The sequence below is a fragment of the Pan troglodytes genome, chromosome 3 (assembly GCF_028858775.2).
Source record: "Pan troglodytes isolate AG18354 chromosome 3, NHGRI_mPanTro3-v2.0_pri, whole genome shotgun sequence".
NCBI classification, from domain to species: Eukaryota; Metazoa; Chordata; class Mammalia; order Primates; family Hominidae; genus Pan; species Pan troglodytes.
Genome location: NC_072401.2, coordinates 3,634,354 through 3,658,300, shown reverse-complemented (window position 1 = coordinate 3,658,300; position 23,947 = coordinate 3,634,354). Strand labels below are relative to the sequence as shown.

Genomic DNA, 23,947 nt, shown 5'->3' with positions numbered 1-23,947 from the left:
TATTAAGGCTTTGATTGGTTCATAACATGAATGGGGACATTTTTCTCTTTTTTAGGATCTGAAATTATTTAAATAGCATCTTGAGGAGGCATTCTGACAAAATCTATTAAAAATCTAAATGCATTCTCCTTTGATCCAGAAATTCTGTATGTAGGAATAGTACAAAAATATTTGCTACTGATTCCTCAAGAAGTTAAATATAGATTTATCATACGACCCAGTAATTCCACTTCTGAGTATTCCCACAAGCACTGGACGTAGGGTCTCTAAGAGACATTCGTAACAGCCCATGTTCACAACAGCACTACTTACATTAGCTCAAAGGTACAGCGACTCGAGTATCCATCAAAAGATGAATCAAGGCCAGAGACGGTGGCTCACACCTGTGACCCCAGCACTTCGGGAGGCTGAAGTGGGCAGATCACTTGAGCCCAAGAGTTCCAGACCAGCCTTGGCATCATGGCGAAAACCCATCTCTACAAAAAATATAAAAATTAACCGAATGTAGCAGCGAGCCCCTGTAGTCCCAGCTACTGAGGAGGCCAAGGTGGGAGGATCACCTAAGCCTGGGGGGGTCGAGGCTGCAGCGAGCTATGATGGCACCACTGCACTTCAGCCTGGGTGACAGAGTGAGACCTTGTCTCAAAAAAAAAAGAAAAAAAGAATGGATAAACAAAACGTGGTGGAAGACAGTGGAATATTACTCAGCCTTGAGAAGGAAGGAAACTCTGACATGTTACAGCATGGGTGGGACATTATGCCAAGTGAAATAAGCAGCACAAAAGGACAAATATTGTGTGATTCCACTTATATGAGGTCCCTAGAGTAGCCAAATGCACAGACAGAAAGAGTGGTGGGTGCCCGGGGCTGGGGAGTTGGGGAGATAATGGGACTTTGTGTTTAAGGGGGACAGAGTTTCCATTTGACAAGATGAGAAGAATTCTGTGGAGGGATGGTGGTGATGGCTGCATAACGATGTGAATGTATTCGATGCCACTGAACTGTTCTCTTCTAAATCGTTAAAACGGGCCGGGCGCGGTGGTTCACGCCTATAACCCCAGCACTTTGGGAGGCCAAGGCGGGCGGATCACTTGAGGTCAGGAGTTCGAGACCATCCTGGCCAACATGGTGAAACCCCGTCTCTACTAAAAATACAGAAATTTGCCAGGCGTGGTGGTGCGCGCCTGTAATCCCAGCTACTCGGGAGGCTGAGGCAGGAGAATTGCTTGAACCCGGGGGGCGGAGGTTGCAGTGAGCTGAGATCGAGCCACTGCACTCCAGCCTGGGGGACAAGAGCAAAACTCCGTCTCAAAATAAATAAATAAATAAAACAATTAAAATTGCAAATTGTATATTGAGTATATTTTACCACAACAAAAAGAATATGAGGACATGCTAAAGACTTTAAAAATATCCACTTTCTAAAAAGAACAATACAGTTGAAAGATTTATTAGACCAGGTTTCAAGACTTACAGTAATCAGGAAAGTGTGTACTGATGTGAGGATTAACATCATTATCAATGGACAGAATGCAGACTCCAGAGCGGGCCTGACACATCCACAGGCCATCCATCTTCAAGAAAGAGTCCAAAGCCACTCCATAGCGACAGGACACCCTCTTCTACAAACGGTGCTGTAACAACGGGATATCTGTGTGGAAAAAAGTAAATCTCAACCCGACCTCACGTGTGAGCCATTTGTAGCCTGACTTTCCCTTTCCTGTACAACTTTTCGTTTCCCCTAGAGTTATAAGTGTTTTGTCTCATCCTTCAAAGCTCACTAGTGTACACAAGTGCACAGAGAGACATCCGCTGCACCACGGTTTATTGCAGAGAAAGCCTGGAACAATCTCTCCATCAGTAAGGGACCCACGAGATGACCGTGCCTCCACACACTGGAATCCGATTCTCCCGTTCAAGAGGAGGAGGGCATTCTGCCAGCATTAACAAGAAGCAAACCTTTTTAACGCAGGTATATTGCCGAAAATGGCAAGGTTCAGAGCAGCAGGTACTTGTGTGAGAAAAGGCTGGGCAGGGGACAGACGCACGCTGTGCCAGCGCTGGTTCTTAGCAGCATACCAGGCAGGCTGGCATGAGCTGAAGGGGGTCACGAGGGCAAGCAGCAGCTCACAGAGTCTCTGTGAGATCAGACTCAGGCTGAGAGGTGCACACCCTAAAAACTGTTTCCAAAGGAGAACTTCCCAGTGCTGGTGTAGCTTAGTTCCAAAGCTGCAGGGCCTCCTCCGTGACCTCCCAGGAAGAGCTGTCCAAGACCCCAGACATCCCCTCTGCCCAGCACGCCCGGCAGCAGGAGTGCACGGCTCACGCCGCAAGGGCAGCCCAGAGCCCCGCAGAGTCTTCTCTCGCCCTGGGCACACCCTCAGCTGTAGCCTGTGGGCTACCTGGAAAAAGGATCAGGGAAAACATCCAAATGAGGCCCAAGTGTGGCTCCAGCCCCAAAGGCGTTCCCCAAACGTCACACCCTTTCTTAGGGAGTGCAAGGTTGGGCACTTGGCCCCAATGGGGAGGGCAGACCTGAGACACGTGTGGGTTTTACCACGCTACCCAGCATACCCACTCCCTCCTGTCCTCTAGGTCCTCTAGGGGGTAAATATGACATTTGTGGGGGACGAGGCGCTCAAGGTCTGGACATGGTGGTGCAGAGCAGGAGAGCAGATTAGCCTTGACGGAAAGCAGTGAAGCTGAGCTAGTGCCCAGCAAGGCGGAGATAAACAGAGGGCAGCGAAAGGCACCAGGTGGACCGCTGCATGCAGGGCAGGGGCTGTGCAGGGGTCCCACTTCCCTGAGCTGAGGGGAGCCTGTGGTGGTCCCTGCACAAGCCACGGATGTACCAGGAATTCACATGTGCGCAGTGTTCACGGCTTGGCTGGTCATGTCCCCCACAGATGTGTCAGTTCTTGGCTTCTATTTTGGAAGGTAGGGCGGTCCCAGGGGCTTCCAACTGGCTTTTTCTACTGTAAGATGCTCGTGTTCTAGGGGTAGGGTGCCCTCTCCCTCCGGACCCAGCTGAGATGAACTTGGGCTGAAACCGCAGGCAGCACCTTCTCCCACACGCTCCACCTTGAGCGCCTCTCGCATGTTCTGAGTCCTGGAGATGACCACGAGCGCAAAGCCAGCACACAGAGGTTCTGGTTTTTCCCCATGCCCGGGCAACAGCCAAGGCCTGTGCCAGTCCAACCATTCTAACCTCCCCTAGGCCAGGATGCCTCCTGAGCACCCCTCACCCACCTCCCAGGCTCCACGCCACACCTGACCCTCCCTGCTCCGGGACTCTCTTGTCCCAGCAGAAAGCAGGGTGTCCCTGTCCAGGCCCACCTCGCCCTCAGAGCCAGCTCCCACCTAGACAGTGCAGCTCCCAGTGCTCAGGTGAGGGCGCCCCTCCCACTCCATCCGCTCACATGACATTTTTTGAAGGCCTTCTCTCTCACCCCACGGCTCCAATCCCCCTACAGCCTTATTTCCCTGGAAAGCACCTCTCTTCTAACATACTAGACACTTACGTGTTTATTGTTGCTCTAGCCCCACCCTCAACTCGAAACCCTGTAAAGACAAAGATGTGTATCTGCTTTCCACCTGACTCTATCCCCAGTGCCTACAAGACAGCAGGGAGTCCCTCTGGGCCCTCTTGGGGGCACAGTTCCCACACGCTGTCTGTGATGACGCCACCCAGTCACACGGAGGGCCCCTTTGTGTGACAGCGCCCGTGCGTCCACCAATCGCCAGTGAGCCAGCTCTGGGTACCGGGCAAGGACAGACGAGGCTTGCTCAGGTCACCTGTGTGCCCGCTCCAGCATTCAGGCAGTGGTTCTCAGGTCTCAGCCTGTGGGTCACCAAGGGTCCCTGAGGTTGCAGCTGCCTTCATCATAGCCTGATGATCACGGGGTCTTCACGGGGTCTTCACCGAGCTGACGTGTGCACTGATGTGGCAAGACCCGAGCAGGAACGCAGGCAGGCCCCGAGCCCCGGTGCAGCCCTGAGGGGTTTTCGCACCGCACAGCTGCAGTGTGAAACGCCGGTCACTTCCAAATGTCCGTGATGGAGTGAAAATGGTCGAGTGTGTGAGGTCTTGACCCCTGGGTCCACGTCTTTTCAACGTCCTGCCTGAGCAGTTGGAAGGCGCGCCTGCCCCACGTCCACGCTGAGGAAATGCAGGTGTGCCATGGGCTGAGCTACCGTCTGGATCTGGAACACACGTATGGAGCACACTTTTTACTCAAAAAAAGGATGTGCAAAAACTCTGGTTGTTCAGCCTTGGGTGTCCTGGCAGACTTTTTTTTTTTTTGGAAAACGAACAAAGTGAGCCTGTCTCATTCAAAGAAAATAGCTGACAGCATTTGTTACCAGTGATAAAATTCAAGCTTTCATGCAAAAATCAGAATTCTGAAAAACACCACCATGAGTTCACTACCTTTCCAACTGAAAGACTTTTCTAAGATTGGTGATATCGCCAAAAGTGATTTTAAAATACTGATTAAGGAACTGTGTCAGCATTTGGAATATCCGCATAACTTAGTGAACCAAAGGCCCAGCGTGTGAGGTCACAGAGGCATGATGGACAGAGTCCTTGAAGCACAAGACGGACCAACGGATTCTCCTGAAATGAAGTAGAAGTTCATTGATAGGGTATCAGATTCCACATACAACCGGCCAGTAAAAAACCACCACCTGTCTGCTGGGCGCGGTGGCTAACACCTGTAATTCCAGCACTTTGGGAGGCCGAGGCAGGTGGATCACGATGTCAGGAGATCGAGACCATCCTGGCTAACACGGTGAAACCCCATCTCTACTAAAAATACAAAAAATTAGCCAGGTGTGGTGGCGGGCGCCTGTAGTCCCAGCTACTCAGGAGGCTGAGGCAGGACAGTGGCGTGAACCCAGGAGGCGGAGCTTGCAGTGAACCCAGGAGGCGGAGCTTGCAGTGAGCTGACATCGCGCCACTGCACTCCAGCCTGAGTGACAGAGCGGGACTCCGTCTCAAAAAAAAAAAACAAAAAAACCACCACCTGTCCAGTGTTGGAATAGGATCACGGAAGAATATACCGATTATTTGCAAAGGTTATTAAAATGTTCCTTTTCTTTTCAAATACATATCTGGGTAAGAATGAGATTCTCCATTCACTCCTATACTTCACAACCAAAACACCCCCACAGTGGACGGACCCGGAGCCTGATGAGAGGCCAGCGGGCTTCTCTTAAGCCAGAGATTTACGACCATGTAAAACTATGCCACACTTCTCCCGAAAACTTTTTGTTTTGGAAAATATATTTTTCATACAATTGTTATTTATGTTAATATGTCATGGGTTTATTGCTATTTTGAAATGAATACATGTTTTCCAAAGGTCTCAGGTTTAATTTCTAATAAGGTATTCTAATGTGTATTAATATTGGTCATTAGAACTCACATAAGCAAAAGTTCTTTGGCACTTTTAATGAATTTTATTTTATTTTTATTTATTTATTTATTATTTTTTTTGAGACAGAGCCTCGCTCTGCTGCCCAGGCTGGAGTGTAGTAGTGCGAGCTCAGCTCACTGCAAGCTCCGCCTCCTGGGTTCATGCCATTCTCCTGGCTCAGCCTCCCGAGTAGCTGGGACTACAGGCACCTGCCACCACGCCCGGCTAATTTTTTGTATTTTTAGTAGAGACGGGGTTTCACCGTGGTAGCCAGGATGGTCTCAATGTCCTGACCTCGTGATCCACCCGCCTCGGCCTCCCAAAGTGCTGGGATTACAGGTGTGAGCCACCACACCTGGCCCACTTTTAATGATTTTTAAGAGCGTTGAGGGGTCCTCAGACCAGTTTGAGGACGGCTGCCGCAGGGTGGCCTGTCTAGGAGTGGCACTGCCCAGAGGAAATGCGTTTCTTCAGCTTTAGGACGGGACACCAAATTGCTCCTGGAAGCAGCTGCACCACATCCCACCAGCAACGCAGGAGTCTCCATTTCCCGACGTTCGTCCTGGCCTCCAGCAGCCACATGATCTCAGTCTGCGGTTCCAACTCCCCGACTCCGAGGGAGGCCGAGCGGTCTTCTCACGCTGACTGGCCTTGGACTTTTGGCCCCGTTCTTTTTTCATATGAATTTAAACATCATCACGTCCATGTCAAAACCAAGAAGTGATGTTGAGACTATGTTTGGAGTGACATTAATAAAATGATGACATTGACTTTGGAGCTTTCGGGAGTGTGCTAAGTTTCTCCAGCGCTCAGGTATTATTTAGATTTTTCAGTAAGACTGCATAATTCTCTTCAGTATAGGTCCTGTTCCTTCTGGGTTAAATTCATTCCAACTCTGAATGGGATATTTCTTCATCCTCATTTTCAACAAGTTTAAGCTGGTTTAAAGAGCTCCCAGTCTTTTGTACATTTGGCTTTCTGGGTATACAAAAATGAAATCTCAAAACAAAGGTAACTCTACTTTCTTCATTTCTTCTCCTGCTTATTTTATTTATCTTTTTTAATTTTTTTTTTGAAACCGAGTTTCACTCTGTCACCCAGGTTGGAGTGCAGTGGTGCAATCTCAGCTCACTGCAACCTCCGCCTCCCGGGTTCAAGCGATTCTCCTGCCTCAGCCTCCCAAGTAGCTGGGATTACAGGCATGCACCACCACGCCCAGCTAATTTTGTATTTTTAGTAATGACGAGGTTTCTCCATGTTGGTCAGGCTGGTCTTGAACTCCTGACCTCAGAGGATCCTCCTGCCTCAGCCTCCCAAAGTGCTGGGATTACAGGCGTGAACCACCGTGCCCGGCTTTTGTTTATTTATCTTAATGCATTAGCTAAAAACGTCAAAACAACATGAAATACTACAGGTGAAAAGCAAGCACATCTGCCTGGCTCCTGATTCTAGTTTTCAATGTTAACATGCTGCTTTGCTGAATCTTATCAAATATTTTAGCAATGGCTGAGATCATTTTTTTCTCCTTAATGGACCAACAACTAAGGAAGAAATCAGAAAGTTGTTAAGGACATGCTGCTGATGAAAGGCACCAACCCCACGAGATTCTACAGCTGAGTTCTGCTGACACGAGGCGATGCTGCTCCAGCCTGGAGAAGAACGGGCAGCGCCTGCCCCTTCTCTAAGGTGGTGGAAGGGCATGAATCACTGACTCTGATTAGAGAGGGCGAGAAGAAAACAGACCAAACCACTTCTAACCCAAGCACAGCAGCGACTCGCGGTGTGCCGTCCCGGATGCCTGGCAGTTACTGAAGTACCGGTGTGTCATGGCTGACTCTAGAGCGGTTTCAGGGTGAAGAAGTCGCTACATCATTTAGAACCTCCATCTGTTATGTCTTGTGGGAGCGTCCAGCCTAACCTTCCTGCCAGGGCCGCGGGCACCCTTCCCTCTCGAGGGCTTGTGACTGGCTCCCTGTTAGGAGGCTGGGGAACCCCATACTGGCCCCATGGGAGCTGCTAGCCAGCCTCAGTGGTCAGCAGCTGGGGGCAGGTGCCTGTGTCATGGCTGGGTTCCCAGCATCTAGGGTGGCACAGGTGTCCAGTGGGAGCCCAGTGTGTTTGTTAAGCAAATGATTTCTTGGGTGGTGTCTTGCCTACGAGGCGGGTGGGTCCCTGAGCTGGAAACTGGCTAGAGCAAAAGCTCCCAAAACTCAGGCCCACATCAGGAGATGTGCCCGCATCCTCTGTCCTCCTGGGGCCACCCTTCCTTCTGCTTCTCGGCAGGCGCTGTGGCAGCCACACTGGCTTGAAAGAGCTGGCTCTGTGCATCTCTTCCCAACCACAGGGTCAGCTGCGTCATCTGGCAGCTGGAAACTGGCACCGTAGCGCTGGCTGCTGCTCCCTCCTCCCACCACTGCCGCCGCTCCTTACACCCTCACGACACTCTGCCTCTCATCCCACAGCAACATGGGCCGAGTCCTCGGCACACAGGCTCTGGGGAGATGGCTGAGGAGGGTGGGAGCTCCAGGACCCTCAGAGTGAAGTGAATCCTGCTTGCCCAGCTCCCCTTTGGGCTCCACAGAACACGCTGGCCTCTCCTTCACACAGGCAGGCCGAGGGCACCCTCCACACCACCATGGTCCACAGGCTGGTCCCACACCCAGTGGAGCCCAAGCCGCTCTCTTGCCTGGCTGACCTCAAGACCCCCTAGAGGGTAGGATGAGCTGCTGCTGCTTGTCGCAGGATGACTGCAGCACTGCCTGGCAGGATGCCTGCCGCCACGCCTGCCTCCGCACCTGTCTCCATGGCCTGCTCGCTTGGCAGCCAGAGGGAGATTTTTCTGAACCCTGAGTCAAACCCATGCTGTTCACCTGCTGACCCACCTGCCAACAACCTTCTATTTGGGCAGCAACTTGCCTAATTCCAGGAGGTGACTCAAACACACCTGGCCCCAGCCTCCTTTGCAGCCAGGGCAACCAGATGCCCGAGTCCCGGCCAAGGAGGCTCATAGAGAATTCAGCTTTGGGAAAGCTGGAGCTTCTAGAAAGAGTTTGAAACTGGTGGAAGGGCCGGCAGTGAGGTGAGCTTGCAGCTGTGGCCGCTCCACCACCCCCCTGTCCCCCACCGATGTCAGACCCAGAGCTGCACTGGCCAAAAGACTCCCACTAAGCTTGAAAAACATGAACACTCCTCCCCACGGGCTGCACGGGCCTCCGTGGCCTGGCTGCTGGCCACCAGCCTCCTAGCTGCTCCTGGGCTTGCTCCAGTGTCCTCTGCCTCTGGGCCTTCGCACTGGCCGTTCCCTGTGTGGCCACTGTTCCCAGCTCCACGTATGTCTGCCTCCGTGTCCTCAGGCCAACCCCTCCCTTCCAGCACTTATCACAACCTGCAACCATTTCTCTACTGCCCCATGTGTCTCCCCCGCATGGGAGCATAAGCTCCAAGAGGCCAGGGCCTTTGTGTCGTCCACCATGACATCTCCAGAGCCCAGAACACTCAACAGGGCTGTGCATGTGAACAGGTGTTACGACTTTTATTAGTGTCATTGCTAAGGAGGCAGTGGAAACACCTGATGCTCCAAACAGAGCTGAATAAAAGCCTCCTGGAAGGTCCCTGGGGTTTTCATCAGGCGTCAGAGGCCATTTAAGGAGAGACGCAGAGGTCCTGGTGAGGGAGGACACAGGGTTCCCTTCAGGAGAGAGCTGCCCCAGCTCCGGCCTGCCCCAACCCGTTTCCATCTGCTTTCATTTTCGGGATCCATCAATCAGGGCATCCTCACCAAGCCAGCAACAGCAAACTGTGCGTTCCAGGCAAGAATGAAAAAGTATACGTTTAATATCAAAGCCACGTCTAGTATCATTGATAGTAATGACACTGGAGAGTGGCTCTAGGACGTTCTTACTCGGAGTGAACCCCGGAGGCCCTGGCCTGTGTCCGAGGAAGGGCATTCATGCTGGAGACTGGAGCCTCACGGTCCCCAGGGCCTGGGGGTTCCTCAAAACACCCCTCAGAAGGGACATTCTGCCAGAGGCCAGGTGGAAGGCGGTCTCTGCTCGCGGGGTGGCCCCCTTGCCCGCCTGGCCTGAGTGGCCTGCCCTGGGTGGCCCAAGCAGCACCACCAGCCGCCCGGCCCCGCCGCCACCGCCGCCGCCTGCTGGCCTAGACGCTGGACTTGGTGATGATCCTCTCCAGCAGACTCATCATGCGCTCCTGCAGCTGCAGGCTCTGCACCTGCAGGATGTGCTGCTGGTCCAGCACGCGGCGCACCTCGCGGCAGGTCTCCTCCACGGCGCGGCTCAGCCGGCGCTGCTCCTCCACCATGGCCTCCAGCAGCCGCAGCTGCTTCTTCTGCAGGTGGCAGCTCTGCACTTTGCGCTTCTTCACCGGCCGCTCCTCCGACCTGGAAGGACAGTGCCGGCTGTGGACGTGCTGGCCACAGAGCCTGGGCACACCGGGGGCCTCACCGGACCCTCCCAACGATCCTACTGGGCAAATGGGGAAACTGAGGCCCCAGGGAGTCAGGTCACTTACTCAGGGTCTCATATTCCATGTGCAAAGGAGGGGCCAGAACCCACCCCCTTTGACAGAAAGTAACAGGGGTGGCCGGGCGCGGAGGCATATGCCTGTAATCCCAGCACTTTGGGAGGCGAGGCAGGTGGATCACCTGAGGTCAGGAGTTCAAGACCAGCCTGGCTAACATGGTGAAACCCCATCTCTACTAAAAATACAAAAATTAGCCAGGCATTGTGGTGGGTGCCTGTAATCCCAGCTACTCGGGAGGCTGAGGCAGGAGAATCGCTTGAACCCACGAGGCGGAGGTTGCAGTGAGCCAAGATCACGCCACTGCTCTCTGCACAAGAGCGAGACTCCGTCTCAAAAAAAAAGAAAAAGAAAAAGAAAGAAAGAGAGGCCACAGGCATTGCCGTCCTTTGCGACTAGCGGATGACCCCAATGACCAGGGTCCCAGGACAATCCACACCCCTTCGGTCTGCAAAGGGTGGGATGTTCTGGGCTGCAGAGGGGCACATCCTGCCAGGGAGCACCCCTCACCCACCAAACTGGGCAGGTGGGGGCTCAGCCCCAGTTGGGGGCCAGGGGTGGAGAGACCACCCCCAGGGAGAGATGAAGGCAGGGGTGGGGGGTGCTGGGTAGCGCAGAGTACTCAGGACCCCTGTAGGGAAGCCAAGACCACCAGCCCTACCCGGCCTTAGGCAGATGGGGAAACTGAGGTCCCAGAAGGAAGGTCCTGAGATGTGAGCCCCCTTATCTCCCGGCGGCCTAGAAATGGGGCCGGCACACCTTGGTAGAGAAGCAGAAGGACAGGCACCTAGAGGGTGTGGGGCCCACAAGAGGCCTGGGCTCTCTCCCCAGGACCTCAGAGCTCTGGTAGAGGTGGCGAGTAAAGGCAGTCCAGCCCTGTGGGCGCCTCCTGAGAGCTCTGCTGCTGGGGTAGGGGCCACCCGTGGTCTCAGCAGACCTCACTGAAGGGCAGGGAGCTGCCAAAACCCACAGACCCCAAGGCCCTGCTCCAGTGCCTGCTCATCCCTGGCCCACACTCTGCTCTGAGCTGAGAGGGTACAGCCAACCTCAGGGGCGTGAGATCTGCGCTTTGGGCCTGATGAGGGAGGGCAGCCCCCACGCCCCAGCCCTGTGCAAGGCCCCAGGCAGCTAAGTCTGAGAACTGGGCTCAGTCCACGGGAACAACAGCCATAAATCTCAGGCCTCCTGCTGGTTCCTTCTAGCTGCCAGCAAAAGTGTTTTTGTCTCAGGTCTTCAATGAGAAATCCTGAGTCAAGCAGCGGCCCCCGGCATGAGAGGGACCCTCCTCGGAGACGCCTTCTCTACTAAAGATACTTTTCTGACACCTCCTGTCAGAAACACTTAAAGACCAGGGCAGGGGAGAAGCTGTGACTCAAATCCACAATCTTTCTGTTCTTGCCTCCAAATGGCCAACTTCTATTTTACCTTGAAAGCCCACCCCAAATGTCCCCTCCTCAAAAGCACCTTCTCTGGGCTCCCCAGGCCCACCCCACAGGTGTCTGTCCTGCATGCTGCCTGGCTCCCGGCTGCCCTGTGAGCATCTTGCAGGCACAGTCACGCGGCCAGCACGGGCCTGGTCTGAGGTGTGGGATGGACGGCAGAGGGGATGCGCCATGCCCACGGCAACACGTGATGAGGTGCAGCCCGACACCCTCCCCAGTGCTGAGAGGGCAGCTGGCCTGTGAGGGTGGGGTCCGTGTGGGCTAAGGGAGGCCAGGGGGCGCATTCTGGGGTCTGGGGCTTGGTCTCCCTCCGTGTGCCGGGCCCCGTGCTGCGTCTTCTCTCCTGTGATGCTCCCAGCCACCCTCTGAGAAAGGTACTGATTTATCCCCATTTTATAGGAGGGAGACTGAGGCCAGAGAAGTCAAGGAACTTTCCGTGCAGCTCAAAAGTGATGGAGCTGGGAGACAAACTCGGTCTGCCTGTGGACACTAAAGCCCTCCCTGGTCTGAGGCCGCCTGTCCCTGGAGGCGCTGCCCGCAGCCACGGCCTCTGCAACCACTGCGGCCGCCGCCGCCGGCCTCGCCACTCCCAGTCCCTTTCTCTAAATGGTGGGGGCTGAGACACCCCAGGGCAGGGGAAGGACAAGCAGACACACTACCTGAACTTAAGGGACAGTAAGCTGGAGGAGCTGTCGGAGCGATCATCCTCGAAGCGGCCTTCGTAGGAGCACTGGTTATACGGGAAGTACAGAGGGGTGGACTTAGCAGGCGGCGACAGGGACGCCTCGGTCTGGGACGTGGAGGGCCCCGGCGGCTGGCTGTCCGGCAGTTTGCCATCACAGGACTCGGGGACCTTGGCCAGAATCCCATCAATGGCTAGGTAATAGGGCCAGTCGGGCGGGGCGGACTCGCTATCTGTCATGCATTTTAATTTCCTGAAACGAGAGACACAAGAGCCAAGGGTGAGAAACAGAGCTGGCCCAGCCCCTGTCCTGCCCGGCCTCAGCAGAGGGGCGCGCCACGCCAGCACAGGCAGGAGCCGCTCTCGGCTGGCAAGGGCCTCCCCAGCAAAATCGGCCAGGCTCCAGGGTCAAGATGACATTGGACTTAGAAAGAAGCTGGGCTTCAGGACCTACACGGGCTCAGATGTTAAAAAGGAAGCACACGTCCCAGTATTACTAAGGTTATCTGTGCATGCTGGGACCTTGGGGCTGGTCCTATTGCTTTTCCCTTGCTTTTCTATAGTTTCTAGACTCTCTGCAATGAGCAAATACTGCTTTTTAAATAAGTCATTTTGAAAGGTAGAGTAATAAGGTTTTATTGTAATAATAAGGTATTATAAGATATATAAATATAGTGATAATATTTTGTAATATAATAACTGTGTTGTTCGGGAGAGAATGCCTCAGGGAGCGACAGCCACTGGCATTAGAGCACAGGCTTCAGTGTCCACAGCCCTGAGTCAGTATCTCATCTCCACACTTTGCTGTGTGACTCTGGGCAGGTTCATTCACCTCTCTGAGCCTCTTTTTTTATATCAATGACATAGTGATGATCAAAGTAAGCCCCTCCCCCAGCTACAGGGCAGATTTAATAAAGCAAACAGCAGGCTGGGCTCCCATGCCATTCTTGGTTGAACCTACAGTCTGGGCAGGAGCCTAGATCCAGCGCTACAACCTGCAACCTGCCCAGAGGCCCTGGGGTGGGCCGGATGGGCCCCTTCCCACACTGCCTGATGCCTCATTACCACTGGGACCCCCTGCACCCACCTACTCCTGCAGACAGGTCCTGCCCTGAGAGGCTAAGTCCCCAGGCCTCCCCTGGGCCTCGGCTGCCCTCTGGGAGGTCAAGGCAGGAGACACAGGGCCCCATGGCGGCCAGACAGCTCTGGCCAGGCCAGGGAAGAAGCCACAAGGTGGGGGTGGGGCAGGGGCATCTCTGCCTCACTGGACCCAGTACCTCCTAAGGCCCAGTGCCCACTCCCCACTCTGCCTTTGAGTGACAGAGTGCCCCAAGGCCGGGCTCCAAACCCACCCTGTGCTAGGAGTGGGTGTCTCCTCTCTCCTACTCTTGCTACCTGCCAGGGTGTGGCCATTGGCCGTTGGAAACAATAAGCTGGATTCTGAATGAGGTGCCCCCAGCAAACAGGCACAGCCAGATGGTGAGCAGGGGCTGCTGCCCAGGGTGGCATGTGGCTGTGAAGACACCAGCACAGAGCGTGTGAGGGCAGGCGCTGGGTGCCCATCCCTAACCTCTGCCCCAGGCTTCTCTCTCTGCCCTACTTGAGCCAGCCCACTCTTTGGAGAAACGAGAAAAGGCCTATTCTCAGTGTAGGAGGCCCCCAAACTGTACTTCAACAAACCACGCTCCACAGAACCAGCCACCCTCTCAGGCTTCTTCAGCCCAACAGCCTTAATATGTAAAGAGTTCTTGTAAAAAAAAAAAAAAAAGAAAGAAAAAAAAAAGAAAAGCCTCTGCTATGGGGAGACTGCGGGTATAAAGAAAAAGGACAAAGATCGAGTCACCCAGCCACAGCTTCCTCTTCTAAGGACTATGTGGCCCTGGGCAAGTCCCTCTCATGCTCTGGGCCTCAGCTTCCCCCTCGGTGAACTAAGGCTGACTGTGGCAGCTCTGAGGGGCTGTGGTGTGGAAGTGCTTCATCAGCCATGACGTGCGGTGCACCAGCGCAGCCCTTGGCCAGCCCAGACTGCAGGGTCTGGAGTGGAGGCCCCCACTCTGCTGCACCCTCATCTCTCAGCCTCCAGGAATGGAGACAGAAACCCTCCCCTGGGACTCTGAAGAGGCTTTCAGCATAAATAATGAATAACCTGGCCAGACACCAACCAGAGCCAGCCAGGGAGGTGGTGCTCATGAATTCCTGAGTCAGAGGGGAGCCTGCTGGAACAGTCGTGGCCACCTCCCACTGCCCTCTGCGTCCCTTCCTCACCAGGTGCCTGAGCAGGACTAGGAGGCCACGGGAACAGTGGGGCCGCGGGCAGCTGCCTGTGTCCACCGAGCCTCTGAAGATACCCAGGCTCACACCTCAGCCCTCACATCGCAAGCCAGCCGCTCAAACCCAACATCCGTCATGCTCAGCACCCTAGGTCCCGGCTTTGGGGCCTGCCTAGGGGCCTTTGGGCAGGGCCAGGCCCCGGACCCCTCCTTCAAGGCTCAGAAAAAATCAAATCAACGCAACTGAAAGCGGAGACCCCACAGACTGGCGGTCTGTCCGGGGCCTTGCTGGGCCTCTTCCCCGCTCCCACTAGGGCCGGGGACTGGGGGTCCCCTTCTGCTGTGCTGGAGGCCGGCTCCTCGCCTGCGGGGGGCAGTGGGGGTAGCCTCTCCCACAAGTGGCTCAGGTGCTCTCAGCCTCTCTGCCCCAGGCTCACCTGCCTGACCCGGAGGTGGAGCAGCTGAGTGAGGCCACTCCCATCCTGGAAGCTGACAGGCTCTCCGGCAGCCCCAGGCCCAGCCCTGTCCAGGCCGCCCACAGGGCCGGGTGCTCTCTGCTGCCATTCTCCCCCTGCAGCTTCCAGCTCTTGCTGCCACGCTCGCTCCGTGCAAGACCCTCCCCACACCCAAAACCATCACCCCACACCTGTGACCTTCACCGCATACCTATGACCTTCACACCCTGCAAGACCCTCACCGCACCTGTGACCTTGCCTGTGCCTGAGACCTTCACCCCACCATGACCCCTGCCCACCCGGGACCCTGTCCTAATGGGCTGGGGACCCACGCACTTTAAGATGCTGGGTGTGTGGGACCACACCTGTCCCCTCCTAGACGCCAACACCTCCCTGGCCGGGTGGTCCCCTCCGGCCTTCCCTGCAGGTTGCCGGGGCAGGAAGGGCCCACCTGCCATGTGGCAGGAGCAGAGGTGGGGCCAGGCCGGGAGCCCCCACACTGGGAGTCCTGGGCCAGGGCAGGCCCCCACCTCTTTCTTCTTCGCACAGTAAGCGCCACCCATGCGCTGGCCGGTCCTGCACCTCACCTGGTGATTTCTGGAAATACCCCACCGTGACCCTAGGGCCAGCCCCAGTGGGGCTCACGGGCTCATGGCAGAGGCTCAGTGGATGCTCCAAGTCGCAGAGCACTGAGCCTCCTTCTCACTTGCAGTCTCAATTTCCCCAATGACACAGTAGGCCCCTGAAACCCCTGCTGAGCTTGGGAGCTTGGTGGTGGGGAGGGCACTGGCAGCCGCCGCCTCCCTATGGGGAAGGAGGGTGTGAGGTCAGTGGGCACCACCATGAGTGTTGCTGCCTCCGAGGGACAGTGCCCAGACCGCCCATACGTCCTGGGAGCCATCCTGGCCTCTGCCCAGCACCAGCCCCACCCCTGCTACCCCTCAGCTCTTAGACTGGTTTCCTGCCCTTGCTGGGCCTCAGTTTCCCCACTTCCCCAATGGAAGGCTGCACACACGGTTTCCGTGGGCCCCGTCTCGCCCCGTGGGGTTCTGCCCATACCCGGCCAGAGGAGACCGACAGGCAGGACGCACACATCGTCCCGACTCAGAGCTCCAAGAAAGTCAGGAGCGGCCCGCCACGCCCGGGCCCGCCCGTCCTGGTGGGGCCCACACTGCGCGCTCGCCCACCTGTACTGGAAGGTCATGTTGGTGATCTTGATCTTGATCTCCTCGCCCAGCCTGCGCTCGCCGGTCATCTCGAAGAGCTTGCTGGCCATCTTCTCGTACACCTTGGCGTTGCGCTTGGTCTGCTTGAGCTCGTCGAAGAACTCCTCCCAGACCAGCATGAGGCCGCGCATCTCGGCGTCCGTCCAGTTGCGGGCCCGCCGGTGCTTCTCCGCCTGGGGAGACACGAGGTAGCCGGGCCCCTCGGCCGCCGCCATGCCGGAGGCGCCTGTGGGGTGAGAGAGCGCGCTCAGCGAGGGCCCCGGCCCGGCCCCACGCACCATGGGCGGGAGGCGCCGCTCACGCTCGCTCGAAGGCAGCTCCACGCTCAAAATGGGGCCTACATCTGACAGGCAGGAATTTAGTTAAAAGCTTTTAAACGGGAAACGTCATTTTGATGTCACGTTTCCATAGCAACAGAGCAACTGCATAAGCTACAACAACAGAAACCTTTTAACTGAAAGCACGGGAATCAGGGCCGCACTGACGGGCCATCAATATTGCAGCGAGCGGGCCAGGCCCAAACCCAGCGGCCCGGCTCCCGGCCCTGCCTCTCACCGCCGCCCAGGCAGATCGGCCCCCAGTTCAGTGCCGCCCCGGCTCACGCAGGCCAAGAGGGGGCCTCGGGTGGGAACAGGCAAGGAGAAAGGGGGCAAAAGGTGGGAGAAACAAGAGAGGACGGGAGACGGGGAGGCTGAGTCCCCCAACACTGGTCACTGGCCCTGGTGGGGGTCCTGGGCTGTGGGACCCTTTAGCTCCCTCAGAAGGCCCCTGCCAGGCTGAACTGGGGCTGGGCCCCGGGGCTCCTGGGTGTCCTGGTCCTGGGGTCCTCGGGCTGGGCCCTCACAAGAACCCCAAACCCCCACCCTTGGCTCCTTTTGCTTCTCTTGCTCCAGCCCCCAGGAGCCCTGGGCCTTAGGTCTGTGGACACTGGAAGCCCGGGTTGGTCAGAGCCAGGCCCTGCCCAGAGGTGCAGACACAGGGTACACAGACACGGGCCTCTGGCACCGGCCGGTGAGGACAGCAGTGATGGCAAAGGTGAGCTCTGTTTGAGACACAGGAGGGAATCAGCCCAGCAAGCCAGGGGGAGGCCACAGGGCACTCCTGGGAAGAGCCACGGGCATGGCAGGGCACAGTCTGGGTACGCAGGGAGCTGATGGGCAGCCAGATTCGGCACAGCGTGCGGAGACGGGGCTCGAGGCCCAGCCTGCGGGGCAGGCCCCTGTGGGGCTGAGGGACTGAGATGCCCCCAGGCTGGCCGGAGGACCACAGCCTGCCGAGAGCCCCAGATGCTGCGGAACCGGAGCGGTGGCCTGGGGGTTCTGCCCGGAGAAGTGCCGCCCAAGGGCATCGGCACCTGAAACGTAACACATGCATGTCAGGCAGGGCTCTGTGGAGCCCACGGCACCTGTGCAGCATGGACCATGCTGGGCACGGTGCCCAGGCTAAATGCCACTGTGGTCAGCAGAGGGACAGCAGGCACCCCCCTGCCCTCCTCAGGCCTGACCAACTGCAGGAGACTCTCAGGTGTGGGCTGCCCCAGGAAGGGCAGCTGAGCCTGGAATGAGGAGGCATCTCGGCCTCTGCCCGCTGCCCCTGCTGTCCTCTGAGGCACCTTGGAGGTGGGACCGAGGCTCTCAGGGGAAGGACAGGGCAGGGGCATGGCGGGGGTGCCCAGCCCCACTGTGGGTGCCCAGGATAGGGAAGGCGAACTGGGGCTCCCTCTTGCCCGCAGTCAGGATAGGAAGTGTATGGGGAGGGCCCCAGGGATGTGTAAGGAACTCAGAGGGGTCTCTGCACCCCCTACACTGGGTCCCTGGTCAAGGCCTGGCCCTACCATCAGCCCCATGAGACTAGTCCAGCCCCTTCCATCTGGGCCTCAGGAGACATCATCCCTACTGCCTGGCACTGGGGCATGGGAGGGGGCCCACAAGGTCTCTACTCTACTAAGGTCAGCCCTCCGTGCTGGGGGCTGGCACAGAGAGCTCTGTGGAGTGCCTGCAGATGAAGGAGTGACTAGAAGGCCCACCTCCTCTAGGAAGCCCTGGCTCCTCAGGAACAGGGTTCGGCCCTCCCCGGTGAGGTCAGGGACCGGTCCGAATGCCCTTTCCGTAGCCATGACTCCAAGGGCAGAGGTGGGGCTGGCTCCCAGCATCTCTTGGCATCTCCCGGCACAAGGGGTAAGCAGAAAGGCATGGGGTCCCAGCAGTGGTTCTGGGTGCAGCTCTAGCGACTCAGCATGGACCTTAGTCATGTCCTCCCCACTAACCTGTTTCCTCACCTCCACAACAGGAGTAACAGGATCTGACTATATCACCCAGCATGGTGCTGGCTAAGGGAGCACAGCCCTCCCAGAACCCTGGGGAGGTCATGGGGCCCCTACGTGCCCTCTACCCCCTTCCACAAATCCACCTTGGAGCTGCTGGGGACGGCGTCAGGCCTACTGTCCTGGCTGAAGGGGCAGCTGCTGGCCAGTGGACACCACCACTACTGCCGGGGGCCCCCACCTGACGGCTCTAGAGGAGGCACCTACACCCCTGCCTGCCCGAGTTCCAGTGGGCGCAGGGAGGCAGGGCCCTGCCTGGCAGGGTGCCACCCCACACCCACACCATCCTCCAGGCAGCATTCCCAGGGTAAAAGGCTCAACTCCAACCCTCTCTTCCCAGGCTCAGTGCACATGGGAGGCCCTGGACAGGGCAAGCTCCATGGCCTTTCCCGAGGCAGAGCCCTCACACTGACCTCCAATGTGAGGACAAGAACCGGGCAGGCAGCAGATGGCAGCGCCAGGCACCCAGCTGCTCCTGCCTGGAAGGGTCCCCACATCTGTCCCCTGCTGGGGAGGGGCTCGTACCTTGGCAAAGCTGCATGGCCTGCTGGGACCCTCAGTCGCTACGGGGACTCCTAGGGCCAGAGGCTGGTCAACCAGCAGCACCCGAGGGAGAAGGGGCAGGTCAGGCCTCAGCAGGAGCTGTCCCTGGTGCAGACCTGGGACATGGGCGGGGCCCTGCTGGGCTCAGGCTAGAAGCATGCTCCCTAGGCCTCCATCCCTTCTAAATAATGAGGCTGGGCCCAACTAGACTCTCATCCCGCTCAGTATTTCTGGGTGGATTTTCTGCCCTGCCTGACAGGCCAGCAGGACATGGGGACTGACCAAGGGTGGGGGCAGCAGGGCTCCCAAACACAGAAGCCCAGAGAGGAGGTGGGCGTCCCACTGAGGGGCACCTTCCAGGAGCAGCAGTGGTGAGCACAGCCTGTGCAGATGGGTGGGGATTTGGCAGCCGAGGAGTTCAGGGCTTAGGTGAAGGCAGAGAACCAAGTGGAGTCCTGGGCCCAAATCACGGGGGGCCCCTGGGCAGGCTCCGGAGCCTGGACTTCCCCAGAGCAATTGGGGCCAGGAGGGGAAGGATGTGGCCAACACTGCTGCCGCTGGGGCAGGGTAGAAGGTTGGGCAGGTGGGCTGTCCAGAGGGTACAGGGGCCAGGATCCACCTCAGGACCAGCCTGTCCTAGCAGTTTTGGGGGTAGCTGCCTGACCAAGCACGGAGGGCAGGGGCCTGTGCACACAAGGGGAACCCAGACCCACAACTTCAGCCCTCTGCCTCCAGTGATGCCCCGACCCTGACCTCACAGGTCCACGGGGCCCACCCAGGGCCCAGACACCCCCGACCAGGACACTTGGAGGCCTGGTGTAGGGTGGAGAAAGCCAGCCACACTGGCGGGGCCCCCCAGAGGATGTGGCTGCAACAGGACTGGGTCCTCTGTGGCTCAAGCCACTTGCCCAACAGGCAGCCAGGCTGCTGGGGCTGCAGAGCCCGGGGGACCCGCAAGGGATGCCCACATGGTTTCCCAAAAGAGGTCCTGGTGATGACACAAGGCCGGGTCCACCTCTACCCACGGACATTGTCACGGTGCTCATGGACCAGACTCGTGGGCTCGCGGAGGATGCCTTTCCTCAGGCCCCACTGCAGGCTTCCCTGAGGGGTGCACCCCACAACCCCAGGAACGGGGCTTCCTCTGTCCTCGGTTGGCCGTGTCACATCACGTGTAGGCAAGGCCCCCCTACCCGGTCCCTTCCGTGGCGGCTCCACCCGGTACTCACCTCACCCTGGCTACTTCCGTCATCTGACTTACAGTGCTCCACGCACCACGCAGGGGAAGCGACTTCCAGATCCTAACAAAGCCAGTAGCAGCCAAAATCAAATACCACCGAAGGCACAGAGCACAGCTCGGCAAGGGGACAGGGTGTGCTCTCCGATGAGGAAGAGGAAGGCTGTGCTGAGGGCAGCTCTGCCGTGGCATGGGGAGGGACTGCAAAGCCCACTCACGAGGGGTTTGCCGCTGCTTCCCACTGGACCCCGGCCCCCCTCTTCTTTCTGAAATTACCAGCCATGCCAGGTGTGCTCAGTGTGCCAAGCTGTCCACACCTGGACCAGGGAGAAGGGGGTGCTCCATTTCTCTGAAGTGACCAGAACTTAGGTAGCTCTGAAGGGAGAGGCCACTGGGGGGCCCTGGAGCGGTGTCACCTATGAGGAGACACATTTAGGGAGCTCAAGTGGCATGCCCCGCCCCAAATGCTTTAGGCCTGTCCACCACATCCCTCCGGCAGACTGATCCCTATCCCTGCTCAGAGAAAGGGGGCCCCCGCACGTGCCTAAGAGGAGCAGGCAGCAGGAGCTGGCCCCTTGGCCGACTGGCCCCCGTCTCTCCTGGCACAGACAGCAGAGCAGGGAAAGAATGGGTGGACGACCCCTGCCAATTAGCCAGAACCAGACGGGACCTCAGCAAACATTGACTAAATACCCTGCACCAGAGGAAGCCACAGGGTTTTTGTTCTTGCAGGTTGGTAAGACATCTGCATCCCAAGATGACTACACCACCAATCACCAAGGCTTCCGAGAGGCTCGTCCGGAGCTTAGAAGCATCCCCGCTGGGCTGAGCAGAGGCTTCTTGGAGTAGGCGCTGGTTCAGACAGGACAAACAAGCTAGAATAGACGGGGCAGGCCCTGCGGACACACAGCAGCCCCGGCCACACCAGAGGTGGGATGTGCCAGCTGCTTTGGGGGTTACCTGGGAGCAGCTGGGCCAGGGACGCAGGTGTCAATGGCCAAGGAGGTGGAAGGGTGGTGGGCCCTGTGAAAACACAGCTCTAGTCTCTGTGCTGGGCCTGATGACCTGCTTCAGTGCCATAGGCCAAGTCCTGAGGCTTGTGTATGTCATATAAGCTTATGATGTCACTTGACCATGAAGGCTCCAGCAGCTCCCACAGCTCCCATCTGCAGGGCAGGAAGACCACCTGTACTGTGGTTTGGGAAGGCCCTTGCAGAAGCACCCAGCCAGGCCCATGCCCTGGGGCCACTTCCTCATCCCTGGCTACAGAAAACACGGGGCCTGTCCCTGCTGGCAGCTGCCTGGGGGACCCTCCATAATGCCAGATGTTAGCTGGTGGGACAGTTTCTGCCCCTGCTGGAGAAGCACTTAGGAGACTGCTTCCTAAGACTCCCGCTCAGCAAGGTCTAGGTTCTCATGAAGCAAAGCAAGCCTCACACAGCAACAACTGATGGTTTCCATTTTTTTTCCTTTAATTTGGATGTACAATGTTTGCAGCAGTTAAAAAAAATTAAATATACATCTCTCGTCAGTCCTTCCCTTTGCTCTCAGAAGCAGTCAGGTCTGGGTGGGGCTCCAGGACTCGCCCATCACAGCCCTGCTGGCTCCAGGGGAGCTCAAGCTCAGCTGACAGTCCCTCTGACCACGGCGCAAAGCAGTGAGACCTGGACAAGGAGGCCCCACTTGGGTCAGAGCCCACCCTCCGTAGGCAGGTCCACGTTGGCCACGATCCTCCAAGGCTGGCAGTTACCACCCAGATTGCAGCGGGAGACTCCGCTCTTAGAAACAACTGAGGGGAAGGCGTTCCTTTGACTGCACCAGAGCGTGACAGGCACATGGGGGAAGAGCGGCCCCTGAACCTTCCAGGTTGCCTTCAGTTGTCATGCGGCACTCTGAGCGGCTCCCTCCTTCCCAGGAGGCCCAGGCCCGGCAAGCGAGTGTCCTCTTCTCGTCTGAGCCATCCTGAGCTCTCCAAGGTCCCTCAGCAGCTCTCAAGATCTTCCTTCTTCTCACTCCCACACGTGGCCCCTCTGGAGGACAGCTCCAAGTCTACCCTGGCCAGCAGCTGTGGTCCCGGGTCCTCCCCGCAGAGGGAGGAAGCGGGGGAGGGACAAAGCCCGATGAGGATGTCTGCTGGGAATGAGGCTCACAGGTAGCAAGAGAAGCCTGACTCCACCCACCAGACACACAGAACTAACCTCACTCCACCCCGCAGTGGGAGCAAGTTCCACCTGCCAGGCGGCTACAAACCGAGTTATTGCTGTTTACTATCCGTCCCGAGCTCCACGTGGGGCTCATCTCAGCTCCAAGAGGAGGAGCTGTTCATTGGCTCCGAGGGCTCTGAAATGACCCCCTCCATGAAGATGGGGGCGAGGGGTGTCCTTTAGGGCACAGGGCCTTCTCAGATGCTACATTCTGGGTGTCTGGAGGGGGTTCAGCTTCACATTTTCCCCTTGAAAGGACACATGCGCTGGCAGAAATGAGGGTGGACAGTAACAAAGAGCACTTGGCAGCTGGAAACATCACCTACATAGACTCAGCTGGGCCCGCAGCGGAAGGGAGGCACATTTTGGGAAAGAAACACGCTTCAGTGCATTGCCAAACAATTCTACCCTGGTTTCATTAAAATCTTTCCTGATATTACCAGCAGGAAAACAAAAGCAATCTCCCCACAGCCCACCCCCAAAACTTGACAACCAAATTAATCACATTTTCAACAAAATTTGGATAATACGATGGGTGCTTGCCACAGATTTTTAGGAACATGATAAAGTCTTCCTCCCTTCTGCAGAGAGCTGATATGGAGACCATCTTCTCCAGTGGGATCCTAGTGGGCAATGAATGAGCCCTGCCCTGACCATGTCCCACACCTGGATGTCCGTCACGCGGCTAACTTGACCTGGCAGGTCTAAGGAAAGTCAACTTCCAGGAAGAACCGACACGGGCACTCTTAGAGGCCATGCATCTCCATCTTGAGAGGTGTGTGTATAAAATTATAGATGTGTCTATATGCACATGCATGGATACTTTATGTATATGCGTGGGTGAAGTCATTTTTACTAATGAGCTCATATTCATCTCCGGAGCACACAGGCAGGTCTTTGGGGGTGGGGGACACCTACTGCCAGAGCGGGGTGTTCTGAGCCCCTTGCTAAGGACTGGTTTAGATCACGTCGTAAACAAGAGGAAGACAAACTCTATGTTGAGCCCAGCGATATGCATTCCAAGGGAATGGCTCTGTTTTACATTCACAGTGTTATTTCTTACAAATGTAAACATCTAGCCAGGAACAGCATCTGGCCTGTGATACTGCTGTCTCAGAGCTGCTGACATAACCTGGGGGGGAGGCGGGAGGCGGGTGGGGAGCAGCAACAGTTCTGAGAACTTTCCCCTAGTTCCCAAACCTTCTAGCGGGCTTTCCAGGAAAAAGCTAGGATGAGAAACAGGAGCCCCCAACCAATACGGAAGAATGGTGATTTTCTTACGTGTTATAATTCAGTAGCTTCCCTTAAGGGCCTCCTCAAACATCGGACCCCTTTCTACCGCTCCTGCTGCCCCGCCACGAGGACGAGGTGGTCCTGGCTGGGGGAGGCCTCTGTTGGGAGCTGGTGGGAAAAGCCTCATACAGGCCTGGCAGAGGCTGCTCAGAGGAGGGGCTCCCTTTGAGCAGGGGCTCCCTTTCAGCTCCCCCTCACGTATGTGGGCAGCATACAAGTCCACATCTCAGCTGCTCCCCAGCTGCCACATAGGAGAGGGACAGGTGGAAGCTTGGGGGTCTCAAGGCAGCACCTGCACAGAGTTCCAACATTTCCT

At 57.0% G+C, this 23,947-nt stretch overlaps 1 protein-coding gene and 1 long non-coding RNA gene across 5 annotated transcripts; one reads left to right on the top strand and one right to left on the bottom strand.

Moving 5' to 3' along the window:
* Positions 1-1,434: 1,434 nt before the first annotated feature.
* On the bottom strand, positions 1,435-21,200 carry MSANTD1 (Myb/SANT DNA binding domain containing 1). Of its 4 annotated transcripts, XM_063808624.1 has the most exons (5): positions 20,411-20,550; positions 20,127-20,198; positions 15,993-16,257; positions 12,058-12,333; positions 9,229-9,816 (listed from the first exon to the last, which is right to left on the bottom strand). In XM_063808624.1, exons 3-5 carry the CDS (start codon positions 16,244-16,246, stop codon positions 9,576-9,578), a joined length of 771 nt encoding a protein of 256 aa, XP_063664694.1. In that variant the 5' UTR covers positions 16,247-16,257; positions 20,127-20,198; positions 20,411-20,550; the 3' UTR covers positions 9,229-9,575. The 4 variants fall into 4 exon arrangements, with proteins under 4 accessions (XP_009445540.1, XP_001152822.2, XP_063664694.1 ...); XM_009447265.5 differs by lacking the exons at positions 20,127-20,198; positions 20,411-20,550 and adding an exon at positions 1,435-1,651 and having other exon boundaries at positions 9,684-9,816; positions 15,993-16,426; XM_063808623.1 differs by having other exon boundaries at positions 20,127-21,200.
* LOC129143677 (uncharacterized) lies at positions 16,284-23,164 on the top strand. The gene is made up of 3 exons (XR_008547411.1): positions 16,284-16,687; positions 16,925-17,066; positions 20,867-23,164. It is a non-coding gene; the product is annotated as an uncharacterized LOC129143677 (long non-coding RNA).
* Positions 23,165-23,947: the final 783 nt, after the last annotated feature.